Source organism: Myxine glutinosa, chromosome 8 (assembly GCF_964187855.1).
Source record: "Myxine glutinosa chromosome 8, kmMyxGlut1.1, whole genome shotgun sequence".
NCBI lineage: Eukaryota > Metazoa > Chordata > Myxini > Myxiniformes > Myxinidae > Myxine > Myxine glutinosa.
Window position 1 is genome coordinate 78120323 of NC_136268.1, and position 16454 is coordinate 78136776.

Below are 16454 nucleotides of genomic sequence, written 5' to 3' on the forward strand. Positions count from 1 at the left end.
TGTTGCTATTTTCTGTTTCAGGAAAAATACTGGCTCACGGAGACCATTGAAAACCCTCCATAAGGAGGGGAAGATGGAGGGGAGAAGAATATTCTAGATGAGTTATGACATGGGGAGTGGGTTTGCTTGGTTTCTTGCATAATTATTTTATCATTTATTTTTGATCGCGTACCGCAAGTGATTATTTGATTATATATCCGTTTAGTTTTAAGTCTTATGATTTATTTCGTCCACACACGCTTAAAGTATCATATATGGTGTAAATCTTACGCTGATCAGTGAGGCTGGATCATGGTACGGTAAGTAAAAATGAACTTCTATTTTGGATATAAAATATAATGAAATTCTAGCACAAGGACTGTGATGCCAGGATGTTTAAAATTATGCAATTTAAACTCAACATCTAATTTCGTAAGACAAAACAGAATACCATATCTTCGTTCAAGCTTAAACTCTGATCAGTTAAGACGGCAACTATTTCTGGGATAAAGACGTGCTTTGGGGATCCCACAAGATCGAAGCAAAAACAAAGGGGTCATTTTCAATAAAATGAATTACACTCACGGTAAAATAGTGAGCTAATTTTTTTGGAATTGTAGTATTTTTATTTGTAAGCATTTTTAATGAAACTGTAAATATTAACATTTATGTTAATCCACATTTATGTTACTAGCAACAGTACCCGCCCTACGGGCGGGGCTTCAATTGGGAAGCCCAAATGAAAAGGTAAAATATCAGAAATTGAAGGCTTTTTTATTTTAAACGATTCATATAAACATCCATTGAATCATATCACACGCAAATCATCAAAATCTAAACAGTACATGGCTAAACAGTATATGGACGATCACGTACCACGTACGTCTCGCGTCTCGCTCGCTATCATGTTGTCCCGATAATGATCCTTCCACGGGTTCACTTACGGAAACCTTGTTACGACTTTTACTTCCTCTAGACAGTCAAGTTCGCTCATCTTTTCGGTGCACCGGCACGAGCCGAAAACGGCCCGTGCAGGGGCTGATCCGAGGATCTCACCAAACCATCCAATTGGTAGTAGCGACGGGCGGTGTGTACAAAGGGCAGGGACTTAATCAACGCGAGCTGATGACTCGGGCTTACTGGGAATTCCTTGTTCGTGGGACACTGTCTCAAGCCCCAGTCCCCATCACGGATGGGGCTCAGCGGTCTACCCGAGCCTGACGGCGAAGGGCAAGGTACACGCTGGCCCGTCCAGTGTAGCGCGCATGCGGCCCCGGACATCGAAGGGCATTAAACGTTCATTAAACATTAAACGTTCATTAAAGGATTACGAAACGAAAAACATTACGAAATTACGTTCACACCGTCACGTCAAACACTACCGTGAACACATACATCGTCACAACATCGTCACAATGAGAACATCGTCACAATGAACGTTATGCGAACGCGAATGTTATGCGGGTGTCCAAACCTGAGAATGCTGGAGACCAAAGCTGAAATTGGGAAAACTAAATAGCCTATTTTACTCCTGGAGATCCCAGGATTATCCACCCAAAATATCTTTGTGATCGGTTCAGCAGTTTTTACGGTACCTTTGAACAGACAGACGGACATTTGGTGAATTATAGTAAGATTGAACTTCAAAAAATTTCCCTTATGAATCATGAAACTCCGTGAACCTATATCCCTTTTCCCACTGAAGCATTGCCCTGACATTCTGGGATTTGTGGTAGTTTTCAGGAAAGGAGCCCCCACGAATGTCGGGGTTCCACTGTACCCATTTTACAGAAGTGGAAGAAAATTAAAGAATAAAGAAAAGAAAGATGAATCATCCAATGTACAGAATGAAAAGCATTTCCAAGAATGAGATTGGAAAGGACGGAAGGTCATGGGTATCAGTACTTTGTTGGAAACTAGATTAATGAGGGTAAGCTTTTTTAGAAAGGATTATTTACACCAAATGGAAAAGGTAATTCAAAGAAAAAGCCAAAATACAAGGCAAGAGCCAAATCAGATGAAGAAACACTTTAAATAGGGAAGTGTTCCTGAAAATAACAAGAACATCCAGCTTTTGTAGCTTTTATCTAAATTGGTATGTCACGACATGATGCACAGCAAAGGCTGTACTTTGTATTTTCTTATATCTTAAAGATAAACCAATATTGTTGGAATACAATAATGGTGGAGCATCAAGGCAAATAGACTTCATACATTTGTATGATTCTATAGAAAACAAACATCTACACAACAAACAGATCAAATGGAAAAAGGCAATTTTTACAGCAAATGCATGGGTACATGCTAAAACAGGCCAAAGTACCTCAGGTCATCATTATGAAAACTGTTGGACTCAGTGAACAAAAGGAGAATGCAAAATGAGGAAACCAGTCAAGTGGCAAAAAGGCAATTTCAAAGAGAACAAGAACAAGAACAATTTTAAAAACAAGTTGACTTGCATGCATATGTGACCACAAGCCACAGCCACTGCTTTGCAAGCCTCGACAACAAGAATGTCGATGCAAGCATGGAAGAAACAAAAAAAAACGAAATATATTTGACAAGGCAAAACAAAAAATGACAAACTATAGAAATCTGCAATTTCTGCCCTTTGTATTGCCCGTGTATGGTGTTGTAAAATTAACTACTTTGTGTTTCTGTTTGCCTTCCGTTCCCTTTTTCTTCCTCTTCTTCCTCCTCCTACTCCTCCTCTTACACTGCACTTTATGAATTCATAATTCATAATTTTGTGCTTTCCTTTAAATAATCACACGAAGCACAGTTATTTACCTCAGAGGAAAATCGAACCAATGGGCATGCACCCCTGCAACTGCTCTTCTACTCACAAAAAGCAGCATATGATTGATGCATAATAAATTGGTTATTTGCACACATACAGAAAAAGAACATTAAAACGGTCCTTGGAAATTTTTCTACAGAAAATAAGAAAAACTGTATTTTCCTCTTCAACACCAAAACACAAATAATTGTCATTTGCTATGCAGCCAATGGATGCCGTGTGCATGATTATTGAAAGTTCAACTGTGCCACTGATGCAGTATCCCCTGCAGGTAAGAGAAGGAATTTGGAATTTGGCCATTGCGCCAGGAATAGCTCACCTACCTTTCACTAAGGCAGAAGGGGCATTTAGCTCTTACACGAGCCTCGATCTTGCATTAAAAAAAAAGAAAAAGAAAAAAAAAGGGACACCTACTTTAACATCCATCAGAGAAAGAGCACACACATTGACACTACGCACTGCCTGTGAAACACCAAGACGACGATTTATAGCTGGGTCAGGAAATCAAACCCAGGCTAGAAAACCCAGTCTAAACAACTCAGATGAGTGTGCGTACACCTGGGCTGTGCTGCCAGTCCAAACATGTATAGTAATAAAGATAAATCAAAACATTATGTTTCCTAGCAATAGCATATATCATGCACACATCCATAGCACATATCAAATATATATATATATATATATATATATATATATATATATATATATATATATATATATATATATATATATATAATAATTGGTATCTGTAATCTGGTTCTCCAACCTTATGAGCGAACGTCATGACATCATCGCAATGCATGTCCGCATTGCCTGCAAAGCTCCAGGGGAACCATCTAGCAGTGCGTCATTATGGATTATAAATTCAAATACTGTCACAAGTGCATGCAAAACTCACAGTTACCAACCTGGTTTCGCCCTTGTTGGGGCTTCATCAGGGCAACGCAGTGAGCCTTCCATACACTTGTAACTCTGTAAACCTTTCGGTTTTTATATCAGTCACTATGCGACCTTCATATCATCAGTGGGGAACCGCCAGCAAGGTGGCCCATACAGCTGCTGCTGCACCTTACTGGGAGCGATAAGCACCGCCTGCCACACGGTAACATTATCTCTGGTATCTACTCATCATATGGAGTCGACCTGGATGCGGTTGGGAGTTACTAATAATTGGTATCTGTAATCTGGTTCTCCAACCTAATGAGCGAACGTCATGACGTCATCGCCATGCATGTCCGCATTGCCTGCAAAGCTCCAGGGGAACCATCTAGCAGTGCGTCATTATGGATTATAAATTCAGATACTGTCACATGTGCAACTGTGAGTGAGACTGTGAGTTTTGCATGCACTTGTGACAGTATCTGAATTTATAATCCATAATGACGCAATGCTAGATGGTTCCCCTGGAGCTTTGCAGGCAATGCGGACATGCATGGCGATGACGTCATGACGTTCGCTCATTAGGTTGGAGAACCAGATTACAGATACCAATTATTAGTAACTCCCAACCGCATCCAGGTCGACTCCATATGATGAGTGGATACCAGAGATAATGTTACCGTGTGGCAGGCGGTGCTTATCGCTCCCAGCAAGGTGCAGCAGCAGCTGTATGGGACACCTTGCTGGCGGTTCCCCACTGATGATATGAAGGTCGCATAGTGACTGATATATATATATATATATATATATATATACATATATATATATATATATACATATATATATATATATATACATATATATATATATATATACATATACATATATATATATACATATACATATACATATACATATATATATATATATATATATATATATATATATATATATATATATATATATATATATGTATATATATACAGTATATATATATATTCATCTACAGTATATACACATACATAACCTATTTCTCTTGTATCACAGTGAGATTTCATTTTCTTATTTAGAAGTCATTAAACACCTCCATCGCCTCATCCGCACCTCCCCCCCCCCCCCCCCCCCCCTTTTAATGAAAAAGTCATTAAACCCTGCACTCCCCAACAATTCCTCAGTGATACCACTCACACCTTGTGCTTCTTGCCAAAAGGCCACAGCTTGGGTTTGCTCCGACCCAGGCCAGACTTGCTGTCAGTGCGGCTGCCATCGGGCTTGCCCACACTCAGACTGCTATCAGAGTGTGTTCGGCTGATGAACTGACTGAAATCTTCAAACTCGACATCAGATGGGCGCTGAAAACCAGATTTGTGGGCTTCCACAATAGCAGCAGCATCCTATAGAGAAGGATGATACATATTAGCTCACAGCAAGAAAGATTAAGGTGCAGTGATAAGAGTCCATTGTTATGAAAAAGTCATTAAGCCAATATTGCCAATCGGGGTCAAAATTAAGATAATAAGCAAGTATAAAACAAACTTAAATACCACCAAATCTATATCCCAAGTGCACTTTATGTGCTTTACCATTCTTATATTTTTACCATTTCCTAAAATAGAAGAGAGCAGGGAGGAGAGAGTGAAAAATAACTAAGTAAGGAGTGAAGGAACAAAGGAGAAGAGATGAGAGTCGAGTGTGAAAGAGGCGAGCAGATAGCAAAATAACAAAGGAGAAGAGATGAGAGAGCAGATAGTAAATGGGCGAGAGAGCAGATAGCGAAGGGGTGAGAGAGCAGATAGCGAAGAGGGGAGAGAGCAGATAGCGAAGGGGCGAGAGAACAGATAGCGTAGGCGCGAGAGAGCAGATAGCGAAGGGGCGAGAGAGCAGACAGCGAAGGGGCGAGAGGATAGATAGCGAAGTGGCGAGAGAACAGAGAGCGAAGTGGCGAGAGAGCAGACAGCGAAGGGGCGAGAGAGAGCAGATAGGGAAGGGGCGAGAGAGCAGATATCAAAGGAGCGGGAGAGCAGATAGTAAAGGGGTCAGAGAGACGATAGCGAAGGGGTGAGAGAGCAGATAGTGAAGGGGCGAGAGAGCAGATAGTGAAGGGGCGAGAGAGCAGATAGCGAAAGGGTGAGAGAGCAGATAGCGTAGGTGCGAGAGAGCAGATAGTGAAGGGGCGAGAGAGCAGATAGCGAAGGGCGAGAAAGCAGATAGTGAAGGGGTGAGAGAGAGCAGATAGCGAAGGGGCGAGAGAGAGAAGATAGTGAAGGGGTGAGAGCAGATAGCGAAGGGACGAGAGAGCAGATAGCATAGGCACAAGATAGCAGATATGGAAGGGAGGAGAGAGCAGATAGCGTAGGCACAATATAGCAGATAGTGAAGGGGTGAGAGAGCAGATAGCAAAGGGGTGAGAGAGCAGACAGCGAAGGGGTGAGAGAGCAGATAGCGAAGGGGTGAGAGAGCAGATAGCGAAGGGGTGAGAGAACAGAGAGCGAAGGGGTGAGAGAGCAGATAGCGAAGGGGCGAGAGAACATATAGTGCAGGCGCGAGAGAGCAGATGGGAAGGGGCGATAGAGCAGATAGTGAAGGGGTGAGAGCAGATAGCATAGGTGCGAGAGAGCAGATAGTGAAGTGGCGAGAGAGCAGATAGCGAAGGGGCGAGAAAGCAGATAGCGAAGGGGTGAGAGAGAGCAGATAATGAAGGGGCGAGAGAGCAGATAGCGTAGGCAAGAGAGAGGGGATAGCAAATGGGGTGAGAGAGCAGATAGGGAAGGGACGAGAGAGCAGACAGCGTAGGCGCAAGAGAGCAGATAGTGAAGGGGTGAGAGAGCAGATAGCGTAGGCGCAAGAGAGCAGATAGTGAAGGGGCGAGAGAGCAGATAGCGAAGGGGTGAGAGAGAAGATTGTGAAGGGGCAAGAGAGCAGATAGCGAAGGGGCGAGAAAGCAGATAGCGTATACGCGAGAGAGCAGATAGCAAAGGGGCGAGAGAGCAGATAGCGAAGGGGTGAGAGAGCAGATAGCGAAGGGGTGAGAGCAGATAGCGAAGGGGTGAGAGCAGATAGCAAAGGGGTGAGAGAGCAGATAGCGAAGGGCTGAGAGAGCAGACCGTGAAGGGGTGAGTGAGCAGACAGCGAAGGGGTGAGAGAGCAGATAGCAAATGGGCGAGAGAACAGATAGTGTAGGCGCAAGAGAGCAGATAGGGAAGGGGCGACAGAGCAGATAGCGTATGCGCGAGAGAGCAGATAGCGAAGGCATGAGAGGGCAGATAGCGAAGGGGCGAGAGAGCAGATAGCGAAGGGGTGAGAGAACAAATAGTGTCGGCGCAAGCGAGCAGATAGAGAAGGGGTGAGAGAGCAGATCGCGAAGGGGCAAAATATCAGATAGCGAAGGGGTGAGAGATCAGATAACGAAGGGGTGAGAGAGCAGATAGCAAAGGGGCAAGAGAGCAGATAGCATAGGCGCGAGAGAGCAGATCGCGAAGGGGGGAAAGATGAGATAGCGAAAGGGTGAGAGATCAGATAGCGAAGGGGCGAAAGATCAGATAGCGAAGGGCTGAGAGATCAGATAGCGAAGGGGTGAGAGATCAGATAGCAAAGGGGTGAGAGAGCAGATAGCGAAGAGGCAAGAGAGCAGATAGCGTAGGCGCGAGAGAGCAGATCGCGAAGGGGTGAGAGATCAGATAGCGAAGGGGTGAGAGAGCAGATAGCGAAGGGGTGAGAGAGCAGATAACGAAGGTGCGAGACAGCAGATAACAAAGGGGTGGGAGACCAGATAACAAAGGGGCAAAAGAGCAAATAGAGAAGGGGGAGAAGGACGGATGGATATCGGGGAACGATGGAGAGACAACAGGAAACGATGGAGGCACATCGGGGAATGACGCAGGCACTTCAGGCAATGACGGAGGCATTTCGGTCAATGGCGGAGGCAATTCGGGCAATGACGGAGGCAATTCGGGGAACAACGGAAGCAATTTGGGGAACAACGGAAGCAATTCGGGGAACAACGGAGGCAATTTGGGGAACGACGGAGGCAATTTGGGGAACGACGGAGGCACCTATAAGAATGACGGAGGGGGCATTGGGGAATGAGGAGGCAATTCAGCAATTCGGGGAACAACGGAGGCAATTTGGGGAACGACAGAGGCACCTATAAGAATGACGGAGGGTGCATTGAGGAATGACGGTGGGACATCGGGGAACAGCAGATGGACATCGTGGAATAACTGAGGGACATCGGGTAATGACTGAGGGATATCGGGGAATGACTGAGGGACATCGTGGAAAGACTGAGGGACATTGTGGAAAGACTGAGGGACATCGGGGAAAGACTGAGGGACATCGGGGAAAGACTGAGGGACATCGGGGAACGACAGAGCGAGACATCGGGGAACGACGGAGCGACATTGGGGAACGACGGAGCGACATTGGGGACGACGGAGCGACATCGGGGAACGACGGAGCGACATCGGGGAACGACGGAGCGACATCGGGGAAAGACAGAGCGACATCGGGGAACGACGGAGCGACATCGGGGAACGATGGAGAGATAACAGGGAACGATGGAGGCACTTCGGGGAATGACGCAGGCATTTCGGGCAATGACGGAGGCAATTCGGAGGACGACGGAGGCAATTCGGGGAACAACGGAGGCAATTCGGGGAACGACGGAGGCACATATAAGAATGATGGAGGGGCATTTGGGAATGATTGTGGGACATCGGGGAACAACGGATGGACATCGTGGAACAACTGAGGGACATCGGGTAATGACTGAAGGACATTGGGGAACGACGGAGCGACATCGGGGAACGACATCGGTGAGCGAGGAAACGACATCAGATAACAAGGAAGCAACATCAGAGAGTGAGGAAGCAAAATTGGGGAGCAAAATTGGGGAGCGACATCGGGGAGTGACATCGCTGAGCAACATTAGGGAGCGACATCGGAGAGTAACATCGGAGAGTGACATAGGAGAGTGACATCGGAGAGTGACATCGGAGAGTGACATTGGAGAATGACATCAGAGAGTGACATCAGAGAGTGACGTCAGAGAGTGACATGAAGTGAGCGAGGGATGTAGTGAGGTGGAGGATAAACCGAGCCGGTGAACGAACTGAGCTGGGAGACGATCCGAGCTTGGGGATTCAACGAACTGGGGAATGAACCGAGCAGGCGGATGAAGTGAACGAGGTGCTGAAGCTGAAGCGTATGGTGGTGGGGGGCAGGGTGTGGATGAAGTATGTGGGGGTTGGTGGTGTTGAAGCAAGTAGAGTTCAAGGCGATGAAATGTGACGAGGTGGGATGAAGTGTGTCGAGGAGGGACGGATTGGTGATGAAGCATGCTGGGGGAGGATGGAGTATGGAGAGTGTAGGGGTGGGAGGGTGGATGCATGGAGCGTGCGGGGGACGGTGATGTAGAGTGCAGGGGGGTGGACAGAGTGTGCAGGGAATGGTGATGGAGAGTGCAAGGGACAGACAGAGTGTGCGGGGGATGGAAGGATTGTGCGAGGGAAGGATAGAAGGTGCGCGGGAAGGATGGAATGCATGCAGGAAGGATGAAGCGTGCAGGGGGGATGAAGCGTGCAGGGGGGATGAAGCGTGCAGGGGGGATGAGGTGTGCAGGGGGGATGAGGCGTGCAAGGGGGTTGAGGCGTGCAAGGGGGGTGAGGCGTGCAAGGGGCGTGAGGCGTGCAAGGGCGTGAGGCGTGCAAGGGGGATGAAGCGTGCAAGGGGGATGAGGGGTGCAAGGGGGATGAAGCGTGTAGGGGGGATGACGCGTGCAAGGGGGATGACGCGTGCAAGGGGGATGACGCGTGCAAGGGGGATGACGCGTGCAAGGGGGATGACGCGTGCAAGGGGGATGACGCGTGCAAGGGGGATGACGCGTGCAAGGGGGATGACGCGTGCAAGGGGGATGACGCGTGCAAGGGGGATGACGCGTGCAAGGGGGATGACGCGTGCAAGGGGGATGACGCGTGCAAGGGGGGATGACGCGTGCAAGGGGGATGACGGGTGCAAGGGGGATGACGCGTGCAAGGGGGATGACGCGTGCAAGGGGGATGACGCGTGCAAGGGGGATGACGCGTGCAAGGGGGATGACGCGTGCAAGGGGGATGACGCGTGCAAGGGGGATGACGCGTGCAAGGGGGATGACGCGTGCAAGGGGGATGACGCGTGCAAGGGGGATGACGCGTGCAAGGGGGATGACGCGTGCAAGGGGGATGACGCGTGCAAGGGGGATGACGCGTGCAAGGGGGATGACGCGTGCAAGGGGGATGACGCGTGCAAGGGGGATGACGCGTGCAAGGGGGATGACGCGTGCAAGGGGGATGACGCGTGCAAGGGGGATGACGCGTGCAAGGGGGATGACGCGTGCAAGGGGGATGACGCGTGCAAGGGGGATGACGCGTGCAAGGGGGATGACGCGTGCAAGGGGGATGACGCGTGCAAGGGGGATGACGCGTGCAAGGGGGATGACGCGTGCAAGGGGGATGACGCGTGCAAGGGGGATGACGCGTGCAAGGGGGATGACGCGTGCAAGGGGGATGACGCGTGCAAGGGGGATGACGCGTGCAAGGGGGATGACGCGTGCAAGGGGGATGACGCGTGCAAGGGGGATGACGCGTGCAAGGGGGATGACGCGTGCAAGGGGGATGACGCGTGCAAGGGGGATGACGCGTGCAAGGGGGATGACGCGTGCAAGGGGGATGACGCGTGCAAGGGGGATGACGCGTGCAAGGGGGATGACGCGTGCAAGGGGGATGACGCGTGCAAGGGGGATGACGCGTGCAAGGGGGATGACGCGTGCAAGGGGGATGACGCGTGCAAGGGGGATGACGCGTGCAAGGGGGATGACGCGTGCAAGGGGGATGACGCGTGCAAGGGGGATGACGCGTGCAAGGGGGATGACGCGTGCAAGGGGGATGACGCGTGCAAGGGGGATGACGCGTGCAAGGGGGATGACGCCTGCAAGGGGGATGACGCCTGCAAGGGGGATGACGCCTGCAAGGGGGATGACGCGTGCAAGGGGGATGACGCGTGCAAGGGGGATGACGCGTGCAAGGGGGATGACGCGTGCAAGGGGGATGACGCGTGCAAGGGGGATGACGCGTGCAAGGGGGATGACGCGTGCAAGGGGGATGACGCGTGCAAGGGGGATGACGCGTGCAAGGGGGATGACGCGTGCAAGGGGGATGACGCGTGCAAGGGGGATGACGCGTGCAAGGGGGATGACGCGTGCAAGGGGGATGACGCGTGCAAGGGGGATGACGCGTGCAAGGGGGATGACGCGTGCAAGGGGGATGACGCGTGCAAGGGGGATGACGCGTGCAAGGGGGATGACGCGTGCAAGGGGGATGACGCGTGCAAGGGGGATGACGCGTGCAAGGGGGATGACGCGTGCAAGGGGGATGACGCGTGCAAGGGGGATGACGCGTGCAAGGGGGATGACGCGTGCAAGGGGGATGACGCGTGCAAGGGGGATGACGCGTGCAAGGGGGATGACGCGTGCAAGGGGGATGACGCGTGCAAGGGGGATGACGCGTGCAAGGGGGATGACGCGTGCAAGGGGGATGACGCGTGCAAGGGGGATGACGCGTGCAAGGGGGATGACGCGTGCAAGGGGGATGACGCGTGCAAGGGGGATGACGCGTGCAAGGGGGATGACGCGTGCAAGGGGGATGACGCGTGCATGGGGGATGACGCGTGCAAGGGGGATGAAGCATGCAGTGGGGATGAAACATGCAGGCGGGATGAAGCGTGGAGGGAGGATGAAGCGTGCAGGGGGGGGGGGTGAATCGTGCGGGGTGTAGGGGTGAAGATTGTGGGGGGGAGGAGTGACGTGTGCAGGGGGGGGGCAGGGCAATGTGGGAGGGGGTGTGGTTGGGTTGAAGCATACGGGGTGGGGGGTGCTGAGAGGAGGGGTGGAAGAAGGATGAAGCGCGTGTGTGGCAGAGTTTGTGTCTCAACCTGAGTCGCAAAATTTTGTGTCTTGTGATTTGACTCGCACTTAACGAAATTGTCTCGACACTCAGACTTGGAACTTGGTGTCCGAGGACATGCGACTTGCTTGTGAATAACGTGCAATTTGAGTTAATAATGACTTGTTCACAATGTTCTGAAAATAATTGTTGAATAAATGGACTTAAAACGGGATTTTAAATAAATGGCAAATTATTTTCAGTTGTCGGCATGAGCGGTTCGGTCAATAACAACATACAGTGACTGCCCTCCATAATTATTGTAACAGTGAAGTCAAATTTGGTATCATTGCTATATACTCAAGAAACTTGCATTTGAGATCTAAAGAGGAATATGAGGCAAGAGTCCAGAAGGCCATAATTTATTTCTTGGTAATTCTATGTATATATGTTTTACCATTGCAGAACAATAACACTTTTTATGTTCAGTCCCCCTATTTTAGGTAAGCATAAATATTGGAACAGATTAACTTAAGGTAAATTAAAGTGATATAATAGGTAGTATTTGGTTGCACATCCCTTGCATGCAATAACTGCATCGAGACTGTGACCCTTTGACATCACTAAACTCTTGGTATCTTCCTTTGAGATGTTTGACACGCCTTTACTGCAGCCATTTTCAGTTGTTGTTTGTTTTGGGGGTTTCTGACTTTAGTCTCCTCTTCAGCAAGTGAAATACTTGCTCCATTGGATTTAAATCAGGAGATTGACTTGGCCAGTCTAAAACCTTCCACTTTTTCCCCCTGATGAACTCCTTGGTTGTGTTGGCAGTATGTTTTGGGTCATTGTCTTGAAGTGCAGCCCAATGAGTTTGGAGGCATTTTCTTGTACATAGGCAGGCAAAATGTTTCTGTACACTTCCAAATTCATTCTGCTGCTGCCATCATTTGTTACATCATCAATAAAGATGAGTGAGCCATGCTTCACAGATGAGGTAGTATGCTTTGGATCAAATGCAGTTCCTTCCTTTCTCCACACCTTTGCCTTTCCTCCACACCTTAATGTATCTTGGTGTATCTTGGTCTCATCTGTGCAGAAAACTTCGTTCCAGAACTCTACCGGCTCACCTCCGTACTTGTTGGCAAATTCTAATCTGGCCTTTCTATTTTTGGTGCTGATAAGAGGTTTGCACCTTGTGGTGTAGCCCTTCTAATTATGCTGTCGAAGACCTCTGCGACCAGGAAATTGCGATATTTTTCACGCCTGCACTCTGGAGGTTGTTGTTGATGTGACTGACAGTTGCTTTTGGGTTTTTCTTCACAGCTGTGATGATTTTTTTCTCATCAACTTCAGTTGTTTTCCTTAGCAATATGCAATGCCAGGGTCGGCCAAGTACACGAGTGGTTTCTTTCTTTTCCAAGATATTCCAAATTGTTGTATTTGCGATGCCCCATTTTTGTGCTATGGATAAATTAAATTCTTCTGTTCTTTCAGATTCCAAATTGGTCGCTTTTCTTTCATAGACAGTACTCTGGTCTTCATGGTGGTTTATGCCTACTGACTCCAAAGGCTGACTCCCAAGGCAAAAGCAAAGGCTAAAACCAACACTAGACATCCACAGCTCTTTTTTGTGTGAACAATCAATGCACCAAGAAACACCTGTCAGTCAGTTGTTCCAATACTTATGCTTACCCAAAATGGGGGGATTGAACATAAAAAGTGCTATTGTTCTACAATGGTAAAACATATATGTATAGAAAAACCAAGAAATGAAAGCTGACCTTCTGTACTCTTTCCTCATATTCATCTTTTAATCTCAAATCCAAATTTCTTCAGTATATAGCAATAATAACAAAATTTCACTGTTCCAACACGTATGGAGGGCACTGTATACCTTGTAAATGTATACTGTACATGTGCAGCGTGCCAGAGCTCACAGCCGCTGGGTTGCATACCGTTCTCCACTCAGGTTAAAAGGAGTGTCCACTCTTCAGACAGCACAAAGCACACCATGTCCAAGTGGCAAGCCCCAGTCTTACCAACGTAAGAAGCACATGTCATCGTCACTTTATTCAAACCATGTCATCGACATTCGTGTCAAATCAGGGAAACTTAACCGCGTACAAGTCCCGGCCTTATAAAATAATTTTGTGATTAGGTCATTTGACTTGGATTATTTAAACTCCATCAATAATTGTAAATTATATCACGACTTGTCTTTTAAAAAAGAAAACATTAAAAAGTACGGTTTATGTTAAAGTACACCAATTGAAGTTAATAAGTTATGTCTCGTTTTCCAGTGTCCTGCCCCCTTCCCAATTCCCCGCCTTCCTTCCTGATTATACGTTTCATTTTAACGTACATAATAAATATACGACTAAATTATTAAAATCTCCTTTCCTGGTCCACAATAAATGCTTTAGTTATATGTGTAAACCATTTAAGCATAAGCTGAGGTTACTGACTAGTCTCATGTACATATGTTCCAGTAGGTACACTAGATATGAGAAGTATATTTAGCATAAATTTATTTTTCTTGGGAACAAAGCAAAAAATGCCCACTGTATGAAGTTGACAAATAAAACTGAAGTTAAGCAGTTTTTCAGAATATACAAGCCCAGTTTCTTAATTCCTTGATAGCTTGTACTCCAAGGGGGGGTTGACTCCGCCTGTCATCCTTCTGAGGTCGGCAAATTGAGTACCAGTTCACTGGTAATTCCCTGTGTGTCGCAAGAGGCGACTAAAAGGGTTGGCGGCAGGAAGGCCTCTAAAGGCGGTTCTTGGACTCCAAGGTTTACAAGTAAATGTGGGACTTGAAGGGGCACAAGTTGAAGTAATACTATGGTGACTTTTGAGACTTAACTTGAGACTTGGATCAAGTCTTGTTGACATCTCTGGCATGCGGAGACGAATGGAGATGCGTGTGTGCGTGTGGAGACCAGTGGAGATGCTAACGGAATGTACACCAATAAACACACTTTCCAGCCTTTACTATGCATGTTGACTGTTTTATAAGGAACTGCCTTTCCTAAAAAGAAAAGAAAAACCTACAGCAGCTAATTTCACCACAAATTATATTTCCCTCACGAACACACCATCCATCAGGCCATATCTATCAGATATTGCCAAGAGGCAATGAATTGCAGTACAAACCCAACATTACCAAATAGGCTATCCAAACAGTTATTTTGCATTTTGAGGTTCATCGGCTGAGAGCTGGTTCTAGGTTCAATCTTGCCCTTCAGGCAAATAACCGTAAACACACCACAGAATCAGTATAACTCAGGTCCCCGTAGGGTGTATGTGGGAGGCGTATGAAAAATGCTTCATTGTGGTTCATTGTGGTTAGTGATAGCGACAACAAATCTGTCTTTCAATCCTGACAAATTTCACACTCTCACTTAGTCTCTCCGAAAAGACCGTCTGGACAACCCTTCCATCTACTTTCTCAACAATCATCTCCAAGAAGTTCTGTCACTCAAGCTTTTGGGTCTCACTATCTGCCATGATCTTTCCTGGGAAAACCACATTTCGAAGATGGCCTCCAAAGCCAGTCGTCGTCTGGGCATTCTCCGTCGTGCAAAGTCCTTCCTTGGCACACCTGAGCTCCTCACCACATACAAGGCTTTCATCCGCAGCTCAATGGAATACTGCTCTCCCCTCTGGGCTGGTGCTCCTGCCTCACACCTAGTTCAGCTTCACGCGGTTGAAACCAAAGCTTTCAGAATCATTGGTATCTCCCACGATGAAGCTGATTCTGAGGGCCTTTCTCTCTATCACCGCAGGCAGGTTGGTGGTCTTTCTATCTTCTACTGACTCCTCTCTGGCCTTGCTCCTCCTGCTCTGTCTGTGCTCTGTCCCCCAAATATTCCTGCAGTACGCACAAGAGCTGCCAGCAAACCTCTTCTGATGAAACTGCCAAAATCAAGACTCTCTGCTCCCCTTCACTCTTTCATTCCTCTTTTCCCCCACCTCTGGAACAATCTCCTACACTCTCTTCAATCCCTCTCCTCCCTCCAGGTCTTTAAAACAGCTGTTCACCACCATCTCTTATCTTCCCCCATCCAAAACCTTGACCTTTTCTACCCCCTTTAAAGTACCCCAAATCCACCTCTTTCAATCCCCAACTTCTTTCCTGGAATTCCTAGTAGTGTTCATTTGCTTTATACCATGTACCCCTCCCTCATCCCCCAGCCCTCCCCCTTCCACAGATCTACCGACATCCCTGTTCTCAACTGTTGTTGTGCTTGTGTGCTTCCCTATCTCTCCCCTCTTGTCTCCCACTCCCTTCATTGTATGTTTTATGTGTCTGTGCATGTTTTCATGTTCAATGTGGTAGCTCTTACACGAGCCTCGATTCTGTATACAATTTGTGGTAAAACAGATTAAATTGATTTTTCTTTTGAGCAATGACAATCCATGTTAATGGAAGACAATTGTGGGTGTAGTTTAAGCTGGAGAATGCAATCATTATGAAACTATAGTCCTAGGTGTCCTTGCTCTCTTCCTGTATACATGGACTTGAAATAATTGGCTCCAACAACATAAAAAAGACAAGTTTACTTGCATTCTGTTATTTCACATAGTATTATCCCTGCGCAGCGTAAGAGCGTGACCAAGGGTTGGCGTCAGGAAGGGCATCCGGCCATAAAAACATTGCCTCAAACAGGGAACCATGATTGTCATGGGGCCCGCAAGGCTAACCCCCACTCTAGCGGGGAAAATGGCCTTAAAACGATCATTCATTCATTCATTCAATAAACAACAAAAAGTTACACTACAAAAAGACATGGGTATCACAAAAATAATTTAAAGAGCAGATGAAGATATAAACCTGTGATATATTAGGTAATCACATATGTGTATATAATGTACATAAC

The 16454-nt window shown here is 47.5% G+C and overlaps 1 protein-coding gene across 6 annotated transcripts in view; it reads right to left on the reverse strand.

The window, feature by feature from the left end:
- Positions 1-16454, reverse strand: part of LOC137412007 (formin-binding protein 1-like) — a 167878-nt gene that overhangs the window by 48702 nt on the left and 102722 nt on the right. For all 6 annotated transcript variants that reach the window (XM_078783425.1, XM_078783424.1, XM_078783423.1 and 3 more), the window contains exon 9: positions 4849-5052. In XM_078783425.1, coding sequence (XP_078639551.1) covers positions 4849-5052 — 204 coding nt within the window. The remainder of the gene's footprint in view (positions 1-4848; positions 5053-16454) is intronic.